The sequence below is a fragment of the Saccoglossus kowalevskii genome, chromosome 6, assembly GCF_978046115.1.
Source record: "Saccoglossus kowalevskii chromosome 6, keSacKowa6.1, whole genome shotgun sequence".
In the NCBI taxonomy this organism is placed as follows: Eukaryota; Metazoa; Hemichordata; class Enteropneusta; family Harrimaniidae; genus Saccoglossus; species Saccoglossus kowalevskii.
Window position 1 is genome coordinate 25258849 of NC_140646.1, and position 27732 is coordinate 25286580.

General features: G+C 38.5%; 1 protein-coding gene and 2 long non-coding RNA genes across 3 annotated transcripts in view; all 3 read right to left on the bottom strand.

The window, feature by feature from the left end:
* The window catches only part of LOC100376951 (MTOR-associated protein MEAK7-like), a 46492-nt gene extending 22966 nt beyond the window's left edge, over positions 1-23526 (bottom strand). Inside the window, exons 1-5 of the mRNA XM_002741592.4 lie at positions 23256-23526; positions 16794-17018; positions 15822-15957; positions 8667-8803; positions 8057-8375 (exon numbers count right to left, since the gene is read on the bottom strand). Coding sequence (XP_002741638.2) covers positions 8057-8375; positions 8667-8803; positions 15822-15957; positions 16794-17018; positions 23256-23414 — 976 coding nt within the window. The 5' untranslated portion in view covers positions 23415-23526. The remainder of the gene's footprint in view (positions 1-8056; positions 8376-8666; positions 8804-15821; positions 15958-16793; positions 17019-23255) is intronic.
* A 1313-nt stretch (positions 23527-24839) lies between these two features.
* On the bottom strand, positions 24840-25135 carry LOC144343162 (uncharacterized). Its single transcript, XR_013418898.2, has 2 exons — positions 25083-25135; positions 24840-24924 (listed from the first exon to the last, which is right to left on the bottom strand). It is a non-coding gene; the product is annotated as an uncharacterized LOC144343162 (long non-coding RNA).
* Positions 25136-25728: 593 nt separating this feature from the next.
* Positions 25729-26490, bottom strand: LOC144343164 (uncharacterized). Its single transcript, XR_013418899.2, has 2 exons — positions 26428-26490; positions 25729-25823 (listed from the first exon to the last, which is right to left on the bottom strand). It is a non-coding gene; the product is annotated as an uncharacterized LOC144343164 (long non-coding RNA).
* Between the last annotated feature and the right edge of the window lie 1242 nt (positions 26491-27732).

A 27732-nucleotide genomic window follows, 5' to 3' on the forward strand; every position in this document is an offset into this window, starting at 1 on the left:
CCCTTCTCGATCTTTTTGACCACGATATTGATTCGTAGCTATTTATCTGGGGTGGTTTTGGGTGGGAAGGTAAGTATGCAATCTCTTATATAAACATAAAAACTAATATGCGCCTTCGGCGCTAGTTTTAAAAGTTTATTACAGAGTATTGCATACTAACCCCTTTGGTTAATGAAATTTTAATTTCATAAACAAATGGGACAGATTACCAGAGAATATCTCTTGGCAGATAAATACTACCCCACCTGATTATGGAATTGAAAAAATTCCATCCCCCCAACTGTATAACTCCCGCTAACTGAATAATTCTTGCAGTTGCGGAAAGTTACATGCCCTATTGTTTCGTTACAACTTGGCCTGTCACTAGGTAGCCTAACGAGTGTAGGCCCTGTGACTCGGCCGCTAGGTCTTTCAGGTAATAAGAGAGAAAAGTGTTGCTAGTTTTCCAGGACCCGGCTGCTAGCACCTGGGCTAAAGAAGCTCCGCTAGCAAATGCCAGTGTATTACCTATGCCTCTTAAGTCATGCATCTTGGCAGTGACTTTGCCTGCCTCTGTGCTCAAATACTTATCACTATAAGCGTGGTAAACTGTCTCTTTTACCCATCTCGCTAACGTGAATTTCGACGCCGCTGAGCTTTGTTTACCTTTTTGGTAACAAACGAACATCGACCTTTGACCCCTTCTGACCCCGGAAGTACGTTTCTTATAATAAGCTAGCGCACGTACCGGACAAAGAATTCTGTCTTGTTTTTCATTGGAAATATTGCTCAGTGCCGGGATAACGATCGGAGTCGCCGTCTCGTGCAGTTTCTGATTTTTTCCTCTGAATTTTACTGATGTCATTAAAATCGCTTTATCGGGATAAAACACCGTAAAATTGTCTTCAAATGACAGAGCGTGTATTTCGCTAACTCGCCTCCCTGAAGCGAGTGCTAGTAGAAAAACAGTCTTTTTCGTCCAGTCCTGTAGTGACGCCAATTCCTTCGGTTCGTATGGGAATTGTCGTAGCGCTTCAAGGACTACTGACAAGCTCCATGCAGGTGCTTTGTACCTCTCAATGGGGCCCGCCTGTGTAATAAAGCCCTTGAACAGATCGGAGATTGTCGGGTCATCCGAAATGTTTTTGTCTAGGCTTAGTTTGAGTACAGAGTTGATCGCCGATTTATAGTTTTCTACTGTCCCCGGTTTCAACTTTTTTTCGTTGATCAAATAAGAAAAAAACTCCGCTACTTGGGGCAAAGAGGGATAGAGTGGATGTATATCCCCTGCAAGACACCAATTACGAAATTTTTCCCAGTGGTATTGATACAATCCATTTGAGGAATCCCTAAGCCCGGCCGTCGTTGTTTGCGACACTTGGCTTGAAAACCCTTGCGCAATTCTAAATTGCTGGATAGTTTCCACACGTGAAGTTGGTACAGCTCCGGGTTGGTTGGTGTATAACCGCCGGGTTGTGTCAACGTGATTTCTTGTGGCAGGCTTCTCGGATGGTCCGTTAGCAGAGACAGCAGTAACGGAAACCAAGTCTGAGACGGCCAGTTCGGTGCCACTAGAATCATGTGCGAGTTCTCCGATTGTTCCAGTTTTTGTAACGTTCGGTGGATCAATGGAAATGGTGGGAATGCGTAACTGAACATTCCGCCCCACTCCATCTGAAGTGCGTCCCACGTCAGTGACTGTTTGTCCGGATAACGCGTCACAAAAACGGGACGTTTTTTGTTTTCCGGTGTTGCAAACAGATCTACCTGGGGTTCCCCCAACATGTCGAACACTAGGTTTACTGCCGTCTGTGACAGCTCCCATTCTGTGTCGTCGTAGGGTTTCCCCCGGGATAGCGAGTCCGCTACACCGTTTTGGACTCCCGGTATATGTTTGCACATCAGCTCGACTTTGTTTTGTGCACACCACTTTAGCACTGCTACAGCATGGTCGTTTAACGACTGTGATTTCGTTCCCCCTTCCTTGTTGAGGTAAGCTACTACAGTCTGATTGTCGGATCTTATTAACACGGCCCGGTTTTTTACCGCTTTTTTGAAGGATTGCAGGGAGAACTGCTCCGCTAGCATTTCCAGTCGGTTTATGTGAAATTTCCTTTGTTTTTCGTTCCACTGACCGTGTGCAATCCCGTCCATGCAGTGCCCTCCCCAGCCCGTCATGGATGCGTCCGTCACCAACGTTACTGTCGGTTTCGCCTTGTCCATGGGAATCCCCGCCGTGAGGTTCTTGAGGTTGCCCCACCACGGAAGTGATTCCAGAAAGGCCGGTGTGAACAGTACCGGTTTTTCGTATTTTATCCCGTCCTTTGATAGTCGCATTTTTAACTGTGCGTCTAACACTAGGCGTTGGATCGGTCTGGACTGTAGCGCCGCTCTCGGTACTAAGCCCCTCATCGAAGTTAACATCCCCACTAGTCGCATTACCTGGCGTAGTGTGGCTTGTTTTTGTTTTAGAAATGATTGTATCATTTTTTGTACATTGTCGATTCTGTGCTGGGCTGGTCGGATCATGCCTTTCTCCGCATCCAGTTCCATGCCCAGAAAGACTATTTTCTGCGTCGGTATTAATTCTGATTTTTCCATATTTATCAGAAAACCTAGCTTTAACAGTAGACTGACAGTCCGCTCGGTTGATTGACAAATCAGGTTCCGATTTTGACTTTTTATCAGCCAGTCGTCTAAGTAGGGGTTGACGTCTGCTGCGTTCTTGTGCAGTAACGCCACCACTGTGCGTAGAACTTTTGTAAACAGAAGTGGGGCTGACGTCAGGCCGAAAGGTAGGACGGTGTACTGATACGTTACACCGTTCACCACGAATCGTAACAAGCGCCTGCTTTCTGTGTGTATTGGTATGTGCAGGTAAGCGTCGGTCAAGTCGAGGGACGTCATCCAGTCCCCTTTTTGAATTGACGCTCTCACTAGTGCCGGAGTTAACATTTTGAACGTTTCTTTCTTCACAAATTTGTTCAACTCCTTTAAATCCAGCACCAGCCTGTACCCACCGTTGGATTTCTTGACGGGAAATAACCTCGAGATGAAAGAATTTTTCGGGTTTTGTACCCGCTGAATTACCTTTTTTTCGAGTAGTATTTCCACGCTTTCTTTCAGTATTGTTGACTGAGTAGAGCCCGGTTTCCCCGAAATACATGTTCTTTTTTTGCATTTCGGTTCTTTTATCAACGGTATTCGATACCCGTGTGTTATTATCGATATCACATACGGATCGTTTATAGTTTCTTTCCACCGGGGAATACATTTCTGCAGACGCAGTGCCACCGGCGTCGAGGGACTCACCAACCCTCGGTCGCTTGTGGCGGTATACATTGACATCGCCGATTTCTCCATTTCCCCCTGGAGTGAATGCGGCGTTATATCCCCGTTTAACGTCCTTCCCCCCCTTTTTTTCCAACCTGGAGGGGAGTAGGGACTCTGCCTTACGGGTTTCTGTTTTTTCACCGGTCGATGCGTCATTCTCCCTAGGTCCACGCATTCGGCCGGTTGTTTGTTTATACGATCGCCCACCGACCTGAGGTGCGGCCGACCGTGTTTTTGTTGTGCACGATTGAGTTCCCGCCATCCTGGGCACTGAACAAAATCGCTTAATGCACGATGTTTTGCACGACTTGGTTCCCGCCGACCTGGGCACTGAACCGAATCGTTTAATGCAAGTGGTATATGTGTAAGGGGATCTGTGGTTTGATTTGTTTGACAAAAATACTCGGAGACTTGAGTAATATTTGACATGTTTAATCGCACCTTGTTTTGATACATTACCATTTTTGCTGACGTATAGTCAGGAAGACTTTTTAGTGTTACCAGTCTGTTTCGAGAATTGTTTATTCTGTCGCTGCTGGTTTTCACTTTTTCCTTTTGCCTGATACGGGTTTGCCTTTGCGTTTCCCTTGGGCTGACCCGTAGTAGCTTGGTTAACTGGCTTCGCCTTGGTCGCGATGCTCTGTTTGTTATTAGCGGCTTGCTTGGCTTTAAAGGCGCCTTCGATCATCACACGGTTAACTTTTGCCGCTGCTTTCTCATTCAACTTAGAATTCACAGCGCTGAGTTTTCCGTCGAATAATTTGGTCCCTCTGAAATCGATCGTCGCCAATTCGTTCTTGATTTCAGCGTTGGCGGCTGTCTTTAGCATAGCGGACCAAATTGCTGCACGGCGAGAGTGTTGAATAGTCGCTCGTAACTGGAGGTGACTCTGTATTATGTCAGCGTCGACGACGTTAGTCGCGACCAACAGCGGCTCTAATGTGCTAAACAGTTCATCCTTGGTGATGTTGCCTGTTTTGAATTTCGCTAACTGAATTTGTGTAGTAGTAGTGAAAAATTCTCTATGGCTTAATGCAAGAGAAGTGTCCCAAACGTTGTTTTCCAATCTACATAGCGTTGACTGGGACAGGCAATACGGGATGTAAACTTGTGGTTTGCCGAGTGGATGTTTCGTTATACTTCCTTCGGCGACCATTTCCCGGACGCATGGCTCCAGTTCTGGTGGTTGTACGCCGAGAGGTCGTTCGTGCAGGCTGGCGTCGGTACCGACCGGTGTTTTCCACTCATCAGCGGGCGGTATGACTTTTTGGTAGCGTCTGCTCCAATCGTCCCGGTTAGTCCCCAAGAAGTCGTCCTTGGTGGCTGTAGCGGTTTTCTCGGTAACTTCACGATCCCATTTGCCTCCTCCGATCACGCGTTGTTATAGCAGCGCCCTGTGTCAGTCGGGGAGACCATGGTAGCATTGCTGAAGTCGTAAAAGTGTCCTTTTTCGGCAGTGTAGACAAACCGATCGAGAAACGTGGGGCGTCCGCCATCGGTGGAATCGGTAGAGGTAAGATTTTCTTGACCATAACCGCACCTTTCGTGATAGCATCGGAGCGGATTTTGAATTCGGGGTCCTCCTTGTCGGTACCACTCGCTGTTGTGGTTTTCGACGAGCCGGCCTCCCCCGCGTTGCTTGTAGCATCTTCAGTAGAAAAAATCACGCCTGCCTCAGCCAGTGCGTCTTCAACATTTTCTCGCACCACTGTTGTGTAGGATTTTTTCTTTTCCGCCTGGAGAGCGCTGACACTCCATGCTTTTGGTGGTACCTCTTCGTCTACTGGGTTTTCCAAAACTTTAATTTTTCTGGTCAGTAGATCCACCTTGTTCTGTAAATGAGCTATAACACTTTGCTCATTGTCAGTCTCCTTTGGACGTTTTTGGCTGGGTTCGTCTGCCAATAGTTCGTCCTCAGCGTTGGTAGGTACCGATGAAACCGAAGACTCCTCCAAATGACGTTTTTTTGGATTTCTTCTTTCCTGATTTTCCCGTTGACTTGCGTAGGCGGGAATCCCAGTTCCAAGTTTCTATCGGCCAGGCGAGGCAAACACCGCAGTTGATGTGCCCATTACATTTTCTGCCACATGGAATGCAAATACGGTGATCATCGTAAGTGAGCATCGATATATGGCACTCTTCACACTTTCGTCCGAAAGTGTTTGAATCCGAAGTGCTGGGGGATGAACGGTGTTCAACTCTCCGGTATCCATATTTTCCGCCATCTTGAAACTGAAGGCGGGCTTTTGAGTTTCGTTACTAAAACTACAATTTTTTACTCAAGGTGACTAAGTACGAAGTTCTTGATGTCCACAAGAGCTTCCTGACACACTAATAGTTCGGTGGCTGTGTTGATGGGTGGTAACAATGTATTTCCACCGCAAAAACAATGATATTTTGGCAAGCCCAAATTTCAACCGTGAATCAATCTCGTGGTTAAAAATGGAAGTATGCAAATCAGATGACAGGGGAAGGACGCCCCCTACGGGAGCTATCCACTGTTATTTCGATTTTATTTAACCAGTATTATATGATAATTGGCAATTATCCCATTTGTTTATGAAATTAAAATTTCATTAACCAAAGGGGTTAGTATGCAATACTCTGTAATAAACGTGATGATTAGTACTTGAGATACCCGTGGAAAAGCTGAAAATTAACTAATTATGCAAATTAGGTGATTAATATGCACAAATATTTATCAAAAACAATCAATCTCTGCATAGTCCTTGAGTATGTAAGTACCAAGTTTCATTGAAATGTAATGCTAACTACTTATATCAAATGCTGAAAATTAATTAATTATGCAAATTAGGTAATTAATATGTACTGATATTACCATAAAAACTATCAGGTCTGTGCAGTGTCGTATGACATCTATGTACCAAGTTTCATTGAAATGTGGTGATTAGTACTTGAGATATCAGTGGAAAAACCGAAAATTGACTAATCATTATGCAAATTAAGTAATTAGTATCCACGGATTATTACCAAAAACTAATCAAAACCTAGCATTAGTTCAGAGCATCTATGTACCAAGTTTCATCAAAATCCAATGAGTGGTTGTTTAGATATCAGTGGAACAGTCATGGAACCACTAAAAAATAGCTAATTATCATGCAAACTAGGTAATTAATATGCACGGATTTTTACCAAAAATTAATCAAATCTGCGCATATGTTCAGAGCATCTATGTACCAAGTTTCATCAAAATCCAATGAGTGGTTGTTTAGATATCAGTGGAACAGTCATGGAACCACTAAAAAATAGCTAATTATCATGCAAATTAGGTAATTAATATGCACGGATTTTTACCAAAAATTAATCAAATCTGCGCATATGTTCAGAGCATCTATGTACCAAGTTTCATCAAAATCCAATGAGTGGTTCTTTAGATATCAGTGGAACAGTCATAGAACAGCTAAAAATTAGCTAATTATCATGCAAATTAGGTAATTAACGAGCATGGATTTTTACCAAAACCTAATCAAATCTGCGCATTGGCCCAGAGCATCTATGCACCAAGTTTCATCAAAAACCGATGTATGGTTCTTGAGATAGCAGTGGAACAGTCGGACACACATACACACACACACACATACACACATACACACATACAAACATACACACACACATACATACAGACACACTAACTGCAAAGACTCCCATTTTGTGCTTCGCACATGGGAGTCAAAAATAAAGGAATGGGATAGCTATAATTGGATAAATTCGGCATATGAAAACACCAAAATCAATGATTTATTTTCAGTGGCTGTGTGACCTTGTGTCTGACACATTCATATGCAAATGACTAATCTGTGAAACAAACAGGGGCGGAGACAAACCACTCGAATGTTTGGAAACACTCATTGTGTGTCAGATAGCTACTGATAACACATCCTAACATTGCTTTGTCTTGAGTTTATCTTTGAAACTTATAGGCACACAGATTAAACCTGTGTTGTTGATTTTAGAAAACACTACTGAGGCTGCCTTGCTTCCCTTCAGAAAATATACATTTTAACCAACTTACATGACATTCTATGTTATGTTGACTTTATCATATGAAAGTTTATAGTGCATTTCATCAATTAATAAATAAATTTGAAAATCGTAATTTTCAACACAAATAATAGCCTCGCTACCTTAAAACTAACATTTATTTGATGTTTTTCAACATAAAATACTGTTTTCATGATAAGTTTGTCACAGCAGGCTTACTATACCATGTTTCTTGAACAGTGGACGGCACCATTTTGTTTTAATTTTCAGTAAGTTACATAATGTGTAAAATAGCAATAATCCATTGTTATTGCTGTTTATTGCAAGTTATATGAAGTCAAGGAAAAATAAAGTCTTGAAACGTATAATTAACTAAAAATGAGTTTGAGACAGCTATGGCCTCTTTAATATTTCCATACCAGATCATAGTTCCGGTGTCATCCCTTGACTCTTTTTTCTTGACTCTTGACCAATTGTTAATGGGGCCAATGCAACAACCACTACACTACCGGTGCATGGTGACAAATCAATGTAAAATATACAAGGAAATATACATTTTCCTTATTTTTTAAATAATACTAATAAATCTACAGCGAGAATCCAAATTGCACACCCTATAAATGATTACTATGACAATTCACCCCCAATGTATAGGCTAGACAAGCCATTTTATCATTGTACACAACTTCGAATCAAGTTCATGACTACTGAATAAGCTCCAAATGGTGCAATGAACTCTTACCATAAAATTGCGCCTGTGTTTTCCATTCCTCCGATGCAAACCCACCAAACATGTGACCATCATGATCTTTGACTAGAATAATCGTAGGTCCTTTCAAAGTAATATGTTGCAAGAATGTCGCAAAGCTTTCACCGTGTAATCTGGTGGAAAATAACAACCTCCATTCGGTTTTCAGTTTCCCGGGTAAATGTTGGTTCAACATTAACATTGACGGAATGTCTAGTAGCGTTTGTAGTTTATTCCATATAAATTTCACATCTTGACATAGAGGAAAGATGTCGACTGATTGGTAGGCATCTGTGGAGGCAGTCACTACACTCTGCAAAAAAACAACATGCCAGTAAGTGGAGCGGAATAGAATCTGATTTTTCTAGAATTTTTACAAATTTAAATACATTTATTGGACCACATAAACTAATTCCCCAATGGCCTACTGCTTGTGATCATAAATTAATTTATGAAAGGTAAAAAAAAAGTTGATTCAGGTGTCTGAAGGGATAAAAAGGAATTATACATTATAACTCTTTCTACTTAATGAATACTGCCACCAACGAACAAAATCACATTATACTTTTGTTTTTATTAAATGGCAATCGAAAATTGGACTTACCTTTGCCATTTGAAATTTGAATGCATATCTAAACACTTCAGTAAACACTTCAGCAAAGTGTGGTTTTGATTCCAGCCATATCTGGATGTCATCCGGGGAGTAGGACTTATCCGGTAGATCTGTAGTTACACTTACATCTATAATTCAGAAATAGGGGGCAGTAGTTTTTGTATTAATAAACTTATGCTCATATCATTACGAGTTTGATGATGATGACGTCATTTATATGCAAAAATTCTGCAGTTTGATTTTAAATGGTGACCAAAGTAATTAACCCACGAACCTATTAATGAATCAATTTATTACTATGGCAACCATTACATGATATCATCAAAAATGGATGTCATTAATTATTAATTAATATAATCCCCAAAGTTGAATCTGTTTTGTAGAAGTCTAAGCTACACTGTGAATGAAATGGATGATGTGATAGTTGCATCATGGGATCTGATCTACCCATAGTGCACCTGTGATCATTTCAACCAATCCAAGGAACATTGCAGTTTCAACATAGAAATTTGTAAATACAGAGAATTTCATGAAGGCATCAATATTCATAAACGTTTTATAAATTTCAAATGATGGTTGAAAATAACATGACCATGACTATGATTTGTGACCATTTTGGTCACCATGGCAATTAAATTTAGTGAATGGGGATTAAATAAAATATCTAGGTTGCTAGTTGGTGAACTAAAAAAATCTGGCTAGCAACAATAATGTTATATGTAACAACATATAATGATCACTGCATATTTTGCAAGTCTAGTAGTTTTGTCAGCCTTGCAATGTAGGATTATGAGGATGGAAAATGAATTACAAATGTATAAACACCATTGTTACTTCTACAAATATAGATACTGTTACAAATATGTACAGGAACAAATTGCCAACTCAAGACTGTTTTTTTGCATTCAAAACACTGGTAACCCAATCGCTGCCCACAGACGATTCTGCAGTATTGCCTGGGGAAACACGTGTTCGATTATGTCTCAGATATTTCAATGGATACATCTTCAAGCTGAAAATTTGATAATTTAAGGTACATGTAAATATAGTCTGAATACAATATGATGAACAAAATTCTTCCCACTTAATGAAAGAATGGCCATTTTGAAAAACCTATGCGAAGTGAGTGCATTAAGGAAAAAAATCATGTGAATCTGAGCACTGGTTCTTGTAATATCAATGAAACAAGAATTCCATCCTTTTTCAAATTTGTAACCAAATCTAATCAGATCTTGCAATATTCCAATAGTATATGACTGCTCAGTATGCATGATTTTGACTGAATCTTGATATACATGTATTGTGGTCACACATATGTTGCTCAGATGAACAGACAGTACATAAGTATCCGCTGGCTATCAATGAGAGCTAAAAATTCTTATATGTTTATATATGATATATGTATATTCCTTATATATGATATATGTTCTACTGATGAACCTTGGAATACAACTATTGATGAACTATCATTATTTAATGGCTAGCACTAATATTGTGATTTATTTATTTCTCAATCACATACCCCTTGCTGTACTCGCATCATGCTTCCCAGCTATAGAAAACAATAATATATCAGCAATGAGAAGTAATGCACTTCAATAAATCAAACATGCACTTGGTCATGTTGCAACTTGCATTCTTACACTGATCTATTCCCCCTTTGATACTAATATAATTTGACTCCTATGTTTCAACATCTAGACAGTTTTGCTCTAGAACACCAAGAAGCACCATGGTTCTAGTCTTATAAATAAATAAATAAATGCTGCTCGGACTGATAAATATGATATATAGAAGATAATATTTGGTAATCGTAGTCCTAAATAACTATTAAAAATAGCTAGACGTTTCAAGCAGTGGTTCTTTATCGATAACATAGAAGAAAATGTTAAAACGTACAGGTAGAACATAGGAACGTAAGAACGCGCATGAACTATAAATTAGAATCACAAAAAATTCCACAATAGAACAAATAACGCGCAATAGGTAGTGAGCTCAACAAATGAGTTGAACTGTTTGTTAATTCCATGGGGTTCTTCAGTTCCAAGGCAGAATATAGTTTCCTCCTTGACACGCCTGAGCTATTTTTAATAGTTATTTAGGACTACGATTACCAAATATTATCTTCTATATATCATGGTCCTAGTCTGGCTGGTTTACCATGGCCTTAGTTTGGCTGGTTTACCATGGTTCTAGTCTGGCTGGTTTACCATGGCCTTAGCCAGGCCGTTCACTATGGTTCTAGTCTGGCTGGTTTACCATGGCCTTAGCCAGACCAGTTCACAATGGTTCTAGTCTGGCTGGTTTACCATGGCCTTAGCCAGACCAGTTCACAATGGTTCTAGTCTGGCTGGTTTACCATGGCCTTAGTATGGCCGGTTCACCATGGTTCTAGTCTAGCTGGTTTACCATGGCCTTAGCCTGACCAGTTCACTATGGTTCTAGTCTGGCTAGTTTACCATGGCCTTAGCCTGACCAGTTCACTATGGTTCTAGTCTGGCTGGTTCACCATGGCCTTAGCCTGGCCAGTTCACTATGGTTCTAGTCTGGCTGGTTTACCATGGCCTTAGCCTGACCAGTTCACCATGATTCTAGTCTGGCTGGTTTACCATGGCCTTAGCCTGGCCGGTTCACCATAGTTCTAGTCTGGCTGGTTTACCATGGCCTTAGCCTGGCCGGTTCGCTATGGTTTTAGTCTGGCTGGTTTACCATGGCCTTAGCCTGGCTGGTTCACCATGGTTCTAGTCTGGCTGGTTTACCATGGCCTTAGCCTGACCAGTTCTCCATGGTCCTAGTCTGGCTGGTTTACCATGGCCTTAGCCTGGCCGGTTCACTATGGTCCTAGTCTGGCTGGTTTACCATGGTCCTAGTCTGGCTGGTCTACCATGGCCTTAGCCTGGCCGGTTCACCATAGTTCTAGTCTGGCTGGTTTACCATGGCCTTAGCCTGGCCGGTTCACTATAGTTTTAGTCTGGGTGGTTTACCATGGCCTTAGCCTGGCTGGTTCACCTTGGTTCTAGTCTGGCTGGTTTACCATGGCCTTAGCATGGCCGGTTCACTATGGTTCTAGTCTGGCTGGTTTACCATGGCCTTAGCATGGCTGGTTCACTATGGTTCTAGTCAGCCGGTTTACCATGGCCGGTTCACTATGATTCTAGTCTGGCTGGTTCACCATGGTTCTAGCCTGGCTGGTTTACCATGACTTTAGCCTGGAATGTTCACTATTGATGAGCTAACAACTTTTCTTAATGTATTGGAGAGAACATTTATGTTTTTTGGCCTCAGTGAAACCTGGCTGCATTCTGAAACTAATTGCGATTTATATAATATTCCAGCTTACAACTTGATCACCAATCACAGAGATAACTTACGGGGTGGTGGTGTGGCACTGTACATTCATAGCTCTTTGTCTTTCACCCCTATTAACATTAATATTATGCACTGTGAATCGGTCTTTGTGGAAACTACCATTAACAACAAAACAGTTATCATAGGTGTTAATTACAGAAAACCCAATACTCCCTATTCAGAATTCCTCAACAGTTTAGAAGCATGTCTAGATCAGCTGTCTGCTAGTGGTAATGAATGCATTATCCTTGGCGATGTGAACATTGACACCTCTTCAGATTCACCATCTGCCTCCCAATATCTAACATTAACAAGTACTTACAATTTTACCCAGGTAATTAACATCCCAACACGCGTCACTGACAACACAAGCACGACCATCGATCACCTCCTTACTAACATTACAAATTATTTCTTCGATTGCGGTACTATTCAAACCGATATTACTGACCACTACCCCATATTTGGTGTCATTGAACGTCTTAATCACGTGTTTCAGACAGATAATCATGTTCAGAAATACGACTTTTCCCACTATAATAAACACCGGTTTTTGACCGACTTAAGTGATGCATCTTGGCAGTCAGTTTATAATTGTACCGATCCTAATGTCGCGTACACATTATTTTATAATATTTACTACGGTATTTCATCTAAACATCTTCCAATTAAAACCATTCACGTTAAATCTAAATCTCTTCAAAAAACCTGGCTATCCCAAGGTCTCCTTAAATCGGTCAAAACCAAACATAAATTATTTGGCAAATTGAAAAACAAACCAACTGATATCAGTTTGTTAAATAAATATAAAACCTACAGAAACTTGTTAACTAAATTACTAAAATTGGCCAAGAAACGGTATTATTCAAACAAATTTTCAGCATCCCGTGGCAATAGCAACAAAACATGGCAAGTGGTCAACGAAGTCCTTAATAAGTCTAATCGTTCAACCGTTCCACAGAAATTAATTTCAGGCAATTCTGGCAAAATACTGACCACTAGTAAAGATATTGTAGATGAGTTCAATGACCACTTTGTTAATATCGGTTCAAATCTTGCCGCTCAAATTACTAGCTCTGGTGATTTCATTGATTACCTCACTGGCAATTTTCTGAACTCTTTCTTCTTTCATCCTGTAAGCGACATCGACGTTTTCAAAGAAATTATTTCCCTTGACCCGAAAAAATCTGTTGGACATGACAGCATTCACCCAAAACTAGCAAGAGACGCCGCGCACCTAATCTCTCATCCTCTCGCACATATTATCAATTGTTCACTGAGCCAAGGCATTTTTCCAGACTCTCTCAAAACTGCTAAAATTACCCCAATTTATAAAAAAGGACCTACTACAGATACCAACAATTACAGACCCATATCTATCCTGCCTACATTTAGTAAAATTGTTGAATCAATTGTTAATAAACAGCTGATTAATTTCATAGAGAAAAAAAGTATACTTATCAAAACACAATTTGGTTTTCGTAAAAAACACAGCGCAACACTTGCCCTAGCCGACCTGATCTCAGACATAGCCGAGAAACTGGACAAAGGTTATATTACTTTTGGAATTTTTATCGACCTGAAAAAAGCCTTTGATACTATAGATCACAATATTCTGTTCCACAAATTACAATATTATGGGATCAGAGGGCTCCCGCTACTCTGGTTTAAAAACTACCTTTCTGTCCGTTATCAATCAGTGAAAATTAACAATATTACATCTACATATAAACCAATAAAGTGTGGTGTTCCACAAGGATCGATTCTTGGCCCACTTTTATTCCTAATTTACATAAATGATATCAATAACTCAACTAATGCTTTTGACTTTCGCCTATTTGTAGACGATACTAACCTCTTTCAGTATATTAAAAGTAACACAATCAAACTTGCACATACTAACAACGATTTTCAAAGAGTCTGTGAATGGTGCAGTGCCAACAAACTTACAGTCAATGTAGAAAAAACCAAATGCATGACTATTAAAACGCCTCATAAACACCTGGGCATTGAGGGCAGCTTGGATATAAATGGGTTTGAGATAGAGGGCGTTGTTCAATCAATTATCTTGGCGTGTCCATTGACCAGCACCTCAACTGGAAACCTCACATTGAAAAAGTAAAAAAAATAATTGCCCACAAAGTTGGTATTATCTCCCAGATCAGACATTATGTGCCCAAATCAGTTTTACTTTTGTTATACAATTCCCTGATTCTCCCGCATATTAGTTATTGTTTAGAAGTATGGGGAAACGCCTATCATACACTATTAGAGCCTATCCTTTTTTTGCAAAAGAAAGTTGTACGGCTTATCTCATTTGCTGTTTACAATGCACATACTGCCCCTCTATTTAAAAAACTGGGCATACTTGATATTCACAAGTTGTGTAAATTTAAGATATGTCTGTTCATTTATGATCTGAAAAGCAACCGCTATGCCCATACTATCAATGACTATTTCTCCCCTCTACCTCATTTATATCCAACACGACTTGCGTCAGGTAATAACTACTATGTCCCCAGGATGAATCTTTCACTTTCCCAACATACTTTAAAATATACAGCCGTAAAACATTGGAATTCTCTACCTGAGCCAATCAAACAAATTACTAATAGAATAACTTTCAAAAGTTCCCTAAAACAACATATACTGAACAACATACTTTAATATTTAAATACTAGCTTTATCATATGTATGATACAAATATTATTTGCAGCTAAACTTTATTTGTACTTGCCCACGATTGTTCCACTAATAATATGATGTGCAGAGTAGCGCATTAACAGCTCCATTTTTTTTTTCTTTCTTTTTTTCTCTCATTTTTTTTTTATTATTATTATTTTACTTATTTATTTCTGGAGATTTTGTTTTTTGTTTGTATGTGTATATATGTATGTGTGTGCACGTATATATACATATATATATAGCCTGCATAGAAATGTATATTGGTTAGGATTGGGCCACAGACTAGATTAGTTCGGATGAACTACCTCTGTGGTCCACACCAAGAAATTATTATTATTATTATTATTATTATAAGATTACTAGAATTGTTATTATTATTGGTGAAATAAATCAAATCAAACTATGGTTCTAGTCTGGCTGGTTTACCATGACTTTAGCCTGGAATGTTCACTATGGTTCTAGTCTGGCTGGTTTACCATGGCCTTAGCATGGCCGGTTCACTGTGGTTTCTAGTCTGGCTAGTTTACCATGGCCTTAGCCTGGCCAGTTCACTATGGTTCTAGTCTGGCTGGTTTACCATGACCTTAGCCTGGTCAATTCACTATGGTTCTAGTCTGGCTGGTTTACCATGGCCTTAGCCTAACCAGTTCACCAAGGTTCACCTCAGACCTTATCAAAGTTTTCATTTTGGCATCCATAGTAAATTTATTTAAAGCCACAAGCATGCTTTGTTTTGTGATTTCTTGTAGAGTTTGAAGTGTTGTAAATCATTGCCAAGTCACTTTAGAGCACTCTAATGACACATTCATATTTGTTGTACATACACTGTATAGTGTAGACTTGGTTACATCTATAGTGTCAGCAATTCAAGCACATGGATCGCAGAAAGTGTTGACACACCTTGAATCATACTAGCAAATGAAAAAATCATGTACTTGATCGAACAATGAATTAGAACTGATTGTCAAGTCCAGATTTGAATTTGGGGGGTATGCAAAGTCTATGTTTACAAGACAAAATTTTGCCGACAAAGTAGGGGTGAAACAGCCGCTGAGCATATTTTAAACGCATTTTCTGTGTATGCATTAACAGTAGAACAAAATACAATATTACCTTTCCAGAATAAGTCTTTAACAAGATATCTAGCAAATCTATCATTGGATTCAGGTGTTGTTTTGAGTTGCCAATGTTTTGCTTCTATTATAGGCTGCAAGGCATCCTCCACATAATGAATGATATCACTAACAAACTAAAAGAAGGAAATAGAAGTAGATACTGTAGATGAAGGTGAAACTATTGCCATATTCAGATTCTATCCCAGCAAGCAGACTCGGATATACAATTGTGACTACGACTCAATATTTAAAACTGATTCACAACTGATGACATATTGTAATTTTTGAATACATGTACACTTCTTGACAATAGAGTTTGTTACAAATGTATTTACTAACAATATAGCGGTGCTATAGCACTATTCATGAAACTGAAATTGGACAATTTGCCAAGACAAGAATAATACTTTTAAAAATCATCCACCTTGATTTGTTGTTGTGGTTTTGATTTGGTCACACTACATAATAGGCTGACATGTAATCGTGAGTAGCGCCCTCGCCGGCCAAATGGCATCAGACCTCATTAATGCCTGACAGAATAGTGTGTGTCTCGTCGGCAACATCAATACTGCATTTCTAACAAGATGATAAACATTGGGCGGAAATTTTCCACACGTTATGTCAACAAACAAATAATCTCTGCCATGAATGGTTATTCTTTGATGGCTGTCGCTACCTGACGTTTCTGCAGTTTGAATGGTACTGATAAAAAATTGTAGGGGAAGTGAAAAACTACATTGTGCTGACATGCATGTGTTGGGTTTGGAGAACCGTGGAGGGTGCAACTAACGCAACCTCGTCAGGCTAACTACAAGAATGCAATCTTAATAGCCAAATCTATCTCTACATGATTGTGGTTTAATTAATTACCTAATGAATATTTAATTACATTACATAATGCTTTATGACGTCATCAGAAATGAGTGCACATTGCAGTATAACAATCAATTATGTGAAAACAACTCATCACCTCATACATGTCTTGTGAAGATACAGAGTCATTATTTTCGGTTGCTAAGTGATGGATTATGCAACTTTGCTCCTCTATTGTGCCTTTCAGTAGAAATGCCATGGTGATAGTAAACATTTCCATGGTAACAATGGAGTGTTTTTCACTACTGGATGATAGCATGTTGCACATTTCTGCGTGAAGTCTTGTTATAATTTTATCTGAGAGTCGGTCACCAATGTAGTCCTAGAAAATCAAAAAAACAAAGGTTGATCAAGGTTAACCTTTTCACCACCGGATCCCATTTTTCATCACATAATCACAATATAGTCCCGATGATAGTCTGCACTTTCCTTCAGAAGATTAGAGCAAAAATAGCCAAATTGTTTTAAATAAAAGCTGACAACTGACTTAAATTTTGTCTGTTGGCTCCATAATTAGGGCTCATTTCCAGAAATATTGAAGAATATAAGAAAAAAGTGGTGAAAAATATGGGCAAGAATGGTGAAAAGATTAAGGTCATAGGTCATATTATATGAGATCATACACTTATATGTACATGTAGGTGGCTTCTGTTATTTCAGTTTAGAAATGGCACGAGTTTTATGAAATATACCTAATACAGACAATTTTAAAATGTTAGTTAATTAAACATATGTTTTTGCATGAATTATCAATTAATTATTTCCTGATTGACAAAATAATTAAAGGGTGGTGGTCATCACGTATTCGCAAGTATGGGTCCAATATGACGAGTGATGACAACTTTGGGTGTTGCACGAATCAGTGACAAATAATCAAACTGAATAGAAATGAATTCTCGTAAGTTTGATCTTTAAAGGATGTAAACAATCCCTCTTTTTTAAAGTTATCAGTGTTTGTACTCAACATGCATGAATATATAACTGGATAAGCTAAAGTATTAAATATAATCATGATTTTGACTTTTTTTAACATTTTAGAATTTGTTGTATAGAGGATGGGCGTCTTTACATTGACAGTTTACGTACATGTATAGCACTTTCGTCATTTAGTCTTGTGTTTCCGCCAAACTGACCATTCTTTCCTCTGGTCAATGGAGCAGATGGTAAATACAGATAGCCATCCAACAAGATTGTGCTCAACAACAATCATGATTCCTCTCAATAGAGTATAAGATTTAAATTTGGTGTCATATTTGCTACGTTCACACGACAGCATTTTATCAGAGCCCTACGGCTCCAGCCAGCAAAAATAGCCATGTGAACGCGTTCGGCTCGAGCCGGCTCGAGCCAAGTTAGGCTCCACTAAACCCTCAGTGTTCAACTCCGATAGGGTTGAGTCCCGACATGGCTCCGATCGTGTAAACGCATCAGGGCCCAACTATCGGAGCCGAAAGCACGCCCTCAATCGTCTTCTTCAAGTAACCTATCATTTCAATTATGGCGGAGACAACATATTTCGTAATTTCACGCAATTTCCGGCTTAAAGAAGAGGTACGTGCCCTAATTTACACTTGGCAGAGCAAAGAATTACTTGCCACTGCGATAGATTGATAGCTCAAATGGAAACGGGAAAAATGGCGTACGACATTATTCAACGAGAACTTGAAAGAACGACTAAACAGAAACTTTTTAAAGACATGAAAGAAAAAATTGTAGAAGCGATCTAGTAGGTTTAGATTCTTCCGCAGTCCCTCTATGATATACCGGTATAGAGGATAGAGGGACTGTGATTCTTCATAGTACTAGTAGTTTAGATATCACTAACAGTTGAATAATTACAAAATGATAATTTTGCATGACAATAAATAATGGGTTGTAACACATTTTAGCTGGCGTGTTTCCTGTTTATTCGAGGTACGAGTACATGTACCTAAATAATAACACTAGTGCATTGTCTTTTCTACCTCCATGCTCAGACTCGCGACTTTTTTTTTCTCCCAGCCCACCAGCATCGTGCCATGTAAAGAAACAACACAAATACAACACCAAAATCGATTTCAGTACATTTTTTTTCATACTCATTATTCGAGGGCACTGTTTCGCTTGGCTCTGATCGAACTGAATCGAACTCTGGCAGATCTCGGCTCTCGTTCGGCTCCCGACCGTATGAACGCATTGGAGATAATCTCCTGTTAATCAGTGGGAGAAGCAGTAGTTCGGCTCCGATAGAATGCTGCCGTGTGAACATAGCAATTATCATCAAGAGGGTGCATTTATTTACTGTGAGAGGCACACTCTCAGACTATTCTTCCACATTTAACGTACTGTGTTGAAATATGGGGAAACGCTTATCCTACCCTTCTTGAACCGATTCTACGATTCCAGAAAAGACTTGTGCGGCTTATCACTTTTTCAAAATGGAACTCGCATTCTGCAACACTGTTCCGTTCTCTTCAAATTCTGGACATTCATAAACTATGTAAATTCCACTCTTGTCTATATATTTTTGATTTAAATAAAAATTGTTTCACACGCTGTCCTGATACCTACATCAACACTCCTTCTCATAATTATCCCACTAAAATAAATAGAAGTGGTAGCCTCTCTATACCAAAAACAAAACTTTCTATAACCCAGCATAACATAAAGTTTGCATCAAATAAGCATTGGAATTCACTAGAACCAGAACTACAAAATGCCAATATTAGTAGATATTTTTTTTAAAAATTGTCTGAAAGCTGAACTTATATCTGAATATTCAGATTAATTATACGACTATTGGCTGACAACTCACTACAACAGACTGACTGATTAACTGATTGACAAGCTGACTAATTGACTGGTAGTATAAAATATATGTATATGATAAATTTATGATAATCTGCACGTCAGTACAATATTATTTCTTATTCCGGGTCTAGGACTGGACTAGCTCAAATGAGCTAATTCCATGACCCACACCAGAATCCTTTGCAGTGGTAAAAGGGAAAAATTAATTGTGTTATGTATATTTTCTTTTTCTGGTGTAAATAAATAAATACAAATACAAAATACAAATACAAATTACTTAATTGAGGTTAGATTTTTATCTCCTTGAGATGTTAAGTGGCTTCAACTAATGTGCCAAGTTAAAGACAATATAAAGAGGAAATATTCAACCATATTACTCAGAGAAATTGGCTAATATTTGGACTTGGTGACATTTATTCAAAAGAAAATCAAAGGCATAGAATAACTGTGATTGGCTGGCTCTACACAACCGAGATACAAAATTCTGTTATGTACCAGGCTAAAATATGGTCTGGTAGAACCCACCGCTGTCAAGTTTTTCCCAATCTGTGTCGATGTGTATAATAACAAATACCATTGAGGGCAGTATAACAAACAGAAGCGCAAACTACATATGTGAGGGACAGAGACTGGAAATCTAGACGTTCCACGTTGCTAAGACGCGTACCACTGTACCACGTATTTCTATGGGCTCTGTGCGCACTGCTGAGGAACGCGGAACGCCGAGTGAAGTGCCGGTGAAAATTCAAGAAAACAACAGGAACTCAACTTTGAAGTAATCCTGAACAATCAAATTTATATGCGTTACACACGCAGGGGTAATCTTGTTACACTGTTCAGGGCAATCAGGAGAGTCTCAACAACCATCCCAAAGTACCGTTTTCTGAAAGTTTTCGGCCTTTGTTTTCACCGTGATGGTTGCCATACGGTGAAAATGCCTGGATGTCCGCCACCAAGAATATATTCCATGACATTGGACCTGGGTGAATGGCATTCAAGTATCATATCCATACATTGTAATTGTAACTCTTGTTTCAAAAGAAGATTAAATAATTTTACACTGAGATACCCTAAGTAAGACATTTTTGATATATTCAGTTTATTTGCTTTCAAATGAATTACTTATCAATATCACTGTTAAAATATGATTCTGAATGGATAATACTCTCAACACAACAAACTCATTCCCAACTTTATAAATCTTTATAAATTTTACAATTCATACTGAACATGAGGTTTCTATTGGCTGATTGAAGAACATTGGACTGTTTTCAAATAATGACGATGTGCACTGTGCTTGTTGATTGATTGATTGATTGGCTGGATTCAACTGCCATTGAAATTAATAAATATTTATAAAGATGAAGGGAACAGGTTTGTTGTGCTGAGAGTAAGGAAGTATATCGTATGGCATATAAACAATTTTTCGAACCAATCTTGAAAGGATATACCACATTTATGTTTCTCTCACAATGTGTCTTGAGAATGGAGTGACTCAAAATTCAATTTATGCATTCCAAGGCCCAGCTATGTGATTAGTCAATATCTACTCAAGTATTAGCTGGCCAATGATGACGAATGATGATACTATCATTATTAATAATAGAAATACAGTCAGTCAACAAAGCACTGGTATCAAGTCTTAAAAATGTTGACAAAATTAAGAATTAGTAACCATAACTTGGCAATAGAGGAAGGCAAATATTCTTTTCCTAAGAAACCTATAAACAAAATATGCAATAACTGTGACACAAATTCAATTGAAGATGAAGAACATTTAACATTTAGCCCAAAATATAACACACACAGGGAAAACTAAATTATGATACTACTTTCATCCAACAACAAAAATATACAGTTCACATATATACTCTCAAGCAAAAATCCTGGCATAATTATAGAACTTGCCAATTATATTTACACAACAAAAAGATTTATTTAACATTTAAATACTAGTTAAGTTCTTTTTTTTTTTTGTACAATTCTTACATATATCTTATTATTTTAAAACTCTTTTTTGCTGTACTTATCCCATGTAAATCTTTTTACACGGAGGCAATAAAGTTATTATTATTATTATTATTATATGACAGAACCCCACACCCTCCCCGTGGCTTTCGTTGCGTATGGAAGTTATTTTCACGAGTGATGCAGTGTATCCTGCGGCCATACTTTCACGAGCGAAGCAAGTGAAAGTACAGCAGAATACACCGCATCTCGAGTGAAAATAACTTCCACACGCAACGAAAGCCACTGGGAGGGTGTTGGGTTCTGTTATTATTACATATGTTCCATACTTGATTATTTCGTATTAAAGAAAGAACGTGCAAACCGGGATGGAATTTAGGTCGGGGAACCCCATTGCCCATTAATATGTTCTAATATAAGTGTTATGCCCTAGCAGGGCGTGTCAGTGTAGAACGCCCGGAGAACGCGTGTCACTGTTTGTTTAAAATTAAAATAATCCGACGTCTAATCTGAGTCACTGTCCGAATAAATAACTCGTTGACGTTTAGTTGGGACCACGGCAGAACCAGAACTTGAACTGGACGACTATGATACACAGTTTATGTTGAAGTTAAAAGTTCCGCCACAGATTTGTGCATTGGCAAACATGCCGTGCAACTGCAGTACTCCACAGACGGGATGACTTTCGTCGATAGCGGTTGTCGCTTAGCTGCACGCTACAACTTCGTGTGTGATGTTGCTTGCTGGTCGTGGATTGACTGAGTCTTGATTACCGGTTAAAATGGTGCTCTTTTGGCGTTGGTAATTTTTATTTGGAACTGAGTAACGCCGCAACGTCGCCAGCAGAAACCTGGTATCTCGATGCTGATGGTTGCGGCTGCATAGTAATCGCTGATATTACTGCTGGTGGATCTTCTGAGAGCCCTTCAAGGTTTATAAAACTCAGTTTCCAGGTGGTCAACATACATTAAGTTCTCCCAATCGTAGTATTCCATGTGATGTACACCTGACATGCCAAAAATGTTGTTGAACGATTTGAACTGGATAAAAATAGCAGATGAAAATGTGTTTACAAAATAAAAATAGTTCGGTAGCCAATGAAAATACCATGTTCATTTGCATATCGACCGTGAAAATACCGAAAACATTATTGCATGGGTGATATGCAAATTAGTTTGGGCCAAAATAAGTGACTGCCTAAAAGTACCATTACTGTTGTTCAAATTTCATTTCACTCGGCAAGTATATTCATGTACCCCAAGGGGGAAAATATCGTACTTCTAAATATTGTTTATTCCGAAAAACTGTACTCCTGAAGGGACTACTTTGTTTGCTCTCAGACCTCATTTGCATATGGGTTGTGAAAATACCGATTTTGATTTCAGGGACGAATCAAAATAAACTGCAGTACATATGTAATAATTATTATTATTATTATTATTATTATTATTATAACCCGCACTGGATGGTGATACTGGTAGTCCTGTGCACAGGTCTGTAAAAATGTAGGTATTCGTTTACCTACCATGTCGGGTCTGTTTATGGATAGGGTGTGGTGGGTGTGGTTTGAGATACGCCCTTTGATTTTGGGTGCTCCTCAGCAAGTTGAAAACTGGACCCAAATTAATTAACGTTGAGGACGTCAAAACAGTCGCGTATATACGCGTATATACCTCAACTATGGGAGCCATCATGTCCTCGTAAATATCACTTTTAAAAACAGCTATGTACGCAGGAATAGTTGATAATTCTACGCTCGTCTGCATGTTTACGTGGTCTGTATGAACGTGATCAACTCTACCTGTAAACATTTCAATCCAAACGCTGTCTTCACATTTGTATGTCCATCACCGCTGCAAATCACGTTGAAAACTCGCCCCAGCTCGGCTTTCTCGGCAGCATTAAACACAGCTTCATATTTGCTAGAGCACTCTTCAACTTTACTCCCTTGTCCTCCCATCTCTCCTGTCACTTGGGACACGACTCTCTCAGTTTGTGGAACCAACAACAGTCATATGAGCATGAATCGTGCGTGAAATCGTATGCAAGTGCACGTATGAATGAAGGAAGACGCCGAATGACTTCGGTTGAACTTTCAAACAATTGAGACCCCTTAACACGGTCCTTTTTCTTGCAAAATACTTAATGTGTGCAAACGTGCAACGTTTAGATATCACATGATATTGTTTTGACTGTGACTAGTATACGCAAAATCCACGCAAACAAGAGAATGATCATTTGATAGATTCAAGATTAGATGTATACGTAAATAATTTTGCGTAGTTTTGTTTTTTGACTACACTTTATATATATATTTTTTGCTGTGTCACTTGAAATGAATAAAATAATTAATATTCAGATTGTCAATTTAATACGCACAATCTTTCTTGTGAGATTTTAATAGATATTATTTGTTGTAACCCCCCACAAACATCATGTTTTGAAAGGAATTGAAACACACGACATATTTTAAATACTTTTTCACATATAAATTCTTTTATTTGACAAAAGTCGTGATTTATAATAACAATACTTGTATTATTAAAACCAAACCCTTACAAAAATACTTATACTAATGTCGAACTAGAAACAGGATCAGATTATCCATATATCATAAGTATCATAATCCAGGATTATTAAAAATCAAGACCTTAAAATGCAGTCTAGTACTGATAATAGTACTATACTGGAACCAGGATAAGACGATTCACACATACATATATTATAAATATTATCAATACAATATTAGTATCGCGATTAAAATGGGAAAAGATGATACATGTATGATTATAATTGTTAACAATACATGTAATATTAAAACCAAACTCTTAAATACATTACTGATACTAGTAGGGTGGAAACGTAATCTGACGAACTACATATCATATTAACACGCCACCAATTGTAGGAAGAAAAACAATCAAAGTGATTTTTCAATAGAATTTTCTATTATATTGAAAATTAAATAACATTTACTTAATATACCTTTATATACCATACCCGCTAGTAACGCTTCTGTGATGGCACAGTTACGTCGTTGCTTATGAAAAAACAAAGCAACAGCAACGTTTGGTTGTTGAGTCGTCCATTGGAAACTAATAAATCTCGAAATGTTTTGACGGACTGCATGAACTTAAAGTTTATTGATTGACTGTCATTTATTATATAGACTGGATATTAACAATAACTACATCATATACCATATACTACACCGAACTCTTGAAAATATGCCTCCCTGACAAGTTGGATGTTCTTTAAAACTGCAAATACGATATTAGAGGGTTTTGAAAGACAGGTAGCATTGATTTGATCTAGGGTTACATAATCTATAGTATAGGCAACGTTTTTATTCCAGGTGAGTCGTCTGTTTCATGTAATCCTTCACTTTTTCTGTAGGATCCTGTCAGCTCCAGTAGCGCCGATGCCTCTGCATTAGAATCCAATATACTGCCGGTACGTGGGTGTTCATACTGAAATGATAATACAGTTATGTAATAAGTAAATATTACTAATCATCATTGCAAATTAAAATGTTAATAATCACCAGTCCAATCACAAGTTCCGTTTAATACTCTGATTGAATATTCTATATCTAACGCACGTGTTGATTGGTTGATAATTGATTTACCTCTAACATGGAGGGAGGCGGTGGTCCAACTCCCCATACTTCTACGCAATCAATATTAAACTGTTCATTACAAGAGAGTTGATCATTGTTGTACGTCGTTGAGGGCATGCTATGACCAGTAACGAAATCACCATCAATCCACAAACCAAAATATTCAAAATGGCCACCCATTCCCTGTGGAGCAAAAGAACAAAGTGCACATATGATAGTTTTGCAAGTTTTCATTAAAATTTAAAACACGTCTTGAAAAAGGCTTCAATCGTATTTATATTACCCAAGCATGTGACGTAACACACGTGGCTAAAGATTGCATCATCACATCATTATTTCCACAAGCATGTCACATAGCAATGATGCTTCATTTAAGTTCTCAAAATAGTAATATCTAATCTCTTAGCACAACACTATATCAGGAAATCTTTGTTAAAACATGCCAACAGTACCTAACTATCACTCAACATAGAATCAACGAATTACTCAAGGTTTTAACATAGTAACAAGGCATCACTCAGGTTTTCAACATAGAAGCACTGTATTTGTGAAGCAGTTTGAGTGGCTATTTTTTCGTGGAAAATCTATGGTTCACTTCGTCTTTATATTGTCTGAATTGCGGTTGACTTACCAAACCACATGGCAAAGTAGAAACTTTATGATTTATGTATTGGTATCTTGTATTCTTACCAGTGGCATCAAATAATTCCATTACTGGTTTTGTGCTGAATAAAAAGTTAATTGCCGAACCTTAAAAAATAATGCAAACAAGCAAAAAAAAATAATCAGTGAAATGTTATCATCAGATCCAAATAAGTAATTCTCATTTTCCAGTGAAGCCTATTGGTGATATTCATTATCTATGACCCATCCAATGCGCCATTGTGACGTCACAAACGAGCTCCATCACTAGAGGGCGCAACCTATGTATGGAGTATCGTGTCCAATAAAGTCATCAACGATCTGTTTAATGCAAGATGCTATCACCACGTCAAAATTGAGCCTACTTGAAGTTCCCTATAAATAATACATATTCTTTTTAAAAGTTGAATTAGCCTAGGACCCATGCAGTGGTATCCACTGATGTCTGATTACGGTGTTTGTACTATCTTATAACAGTCAGTTATTCCGATCGGGTGCCTATGATGAAGTAATCCGCCAGTACACGTGCTGGGCATGAATGAACCACGGAGCGTTTCAGCTGCATTGTGGAATTTGAAACGTTCTAACTAGCGTGAGTACCAGTGAAGTATGAGCAAAAAAAAAACTTATATTCAATAACTCAAGAGTCTTCATGTCACTAAAATCGGTGCAAATTTTCTTGATTTGTTCATATTTATTTTAGAGAATATACCGTAAAATTGTGTGCTAGGTTGCCAGGATTCCTCAGAAAAGCCACCGAACACATGCCCATCTGTATCTCGTATTATCAATAGAGTCGGCCCTTTGTGGCAGATGTCCTTCACCATTGTGTTAAAGCTCTCCCCGTGCAGACGACTTGAATACAGTAGTCTCCATTCTGCCTGTAGGCGGCGCGGTAGATGATGATTTAAGAACATAAGGCATGGAATGTTCAAGAGTGTATTCAACTTTGACCACGAAAACGTAATATCTTTACAGATTGGTATCATCGCGGCAAACCTTCTGTACGTGAAGGTATCATCGCTGCTTCGTTCACCTCCAAAATCTCCAGCCTTGGAAGAAAGCAACAGATATCCATTAATCAACAATAATGCAAACCCTCTCTGTTTTTTGGTGACGTTTTTTTGTTTTGAAGAATTTTACTAAATACATGAGCAATGCATTCTGGGAGATTACAGATGAAATACAAAAAAATCTGGGAAAAAATAAAAAAAAAATAATGAAACATTTTTAATAGGACTCACTTTACAAATAATATAATATCCTTCCATAACATGGCAAAATTTCAGAATATGAAGAGAAATTTCCGAATTGTTCAGTTCACCCCATTTTCTGTATCCTAATAGCATTATAGTCATAATAACGAAATGACATATGACCTTCGATTCGGCCCGATTGCCCCCCAAGTACTTCCTTCATTATCATGAGCATATGGCTCATAAGTCATTGAAGTATACGAATTTAATTAAAGCAGAGGAGTCGTCGCCTACGCATGCGTCAGATGGCCATAGCGTGTTATTGTTTACTAACAAGTACCCATGAGCCTTTGCGTTTTTAGCGTGTGTTGGGACTCCTGCGCGTGCGCATGTGACAATCCTCCTGCTTTAAACGTTTAATACGTCGTTAATTTTGTTTCAATCATAGACCTTAAAAGTCAAGGTCTATGTTTCAATTTACCTTTTCTTGATGAATTCCGAGTGCGAATCTAAATACTTCGGCAATGAGTTGCGGAATTCGTGGGCGGTGATTAGTAAACCAATATAGAATATCTTCTTTAGTGTAATCTTCAGTTGGCAGGTCCACTGTTACTGTTAACACCGAAACAACAACAAGAATGAATGAATATAAAAATAATAAACATCAGTGGTGACCTATGGCACGGATTCACCTGATGTACCCCGGGGTGGTGGGTAATTATATAGGCGTATATGTATATGTATCGGAATGTCTTTTGAGTTTTCAGCCTCGAAACCTAAACCAGAACCCGTAGCTGAAAAAACGTTTTTCAAACTTAAGA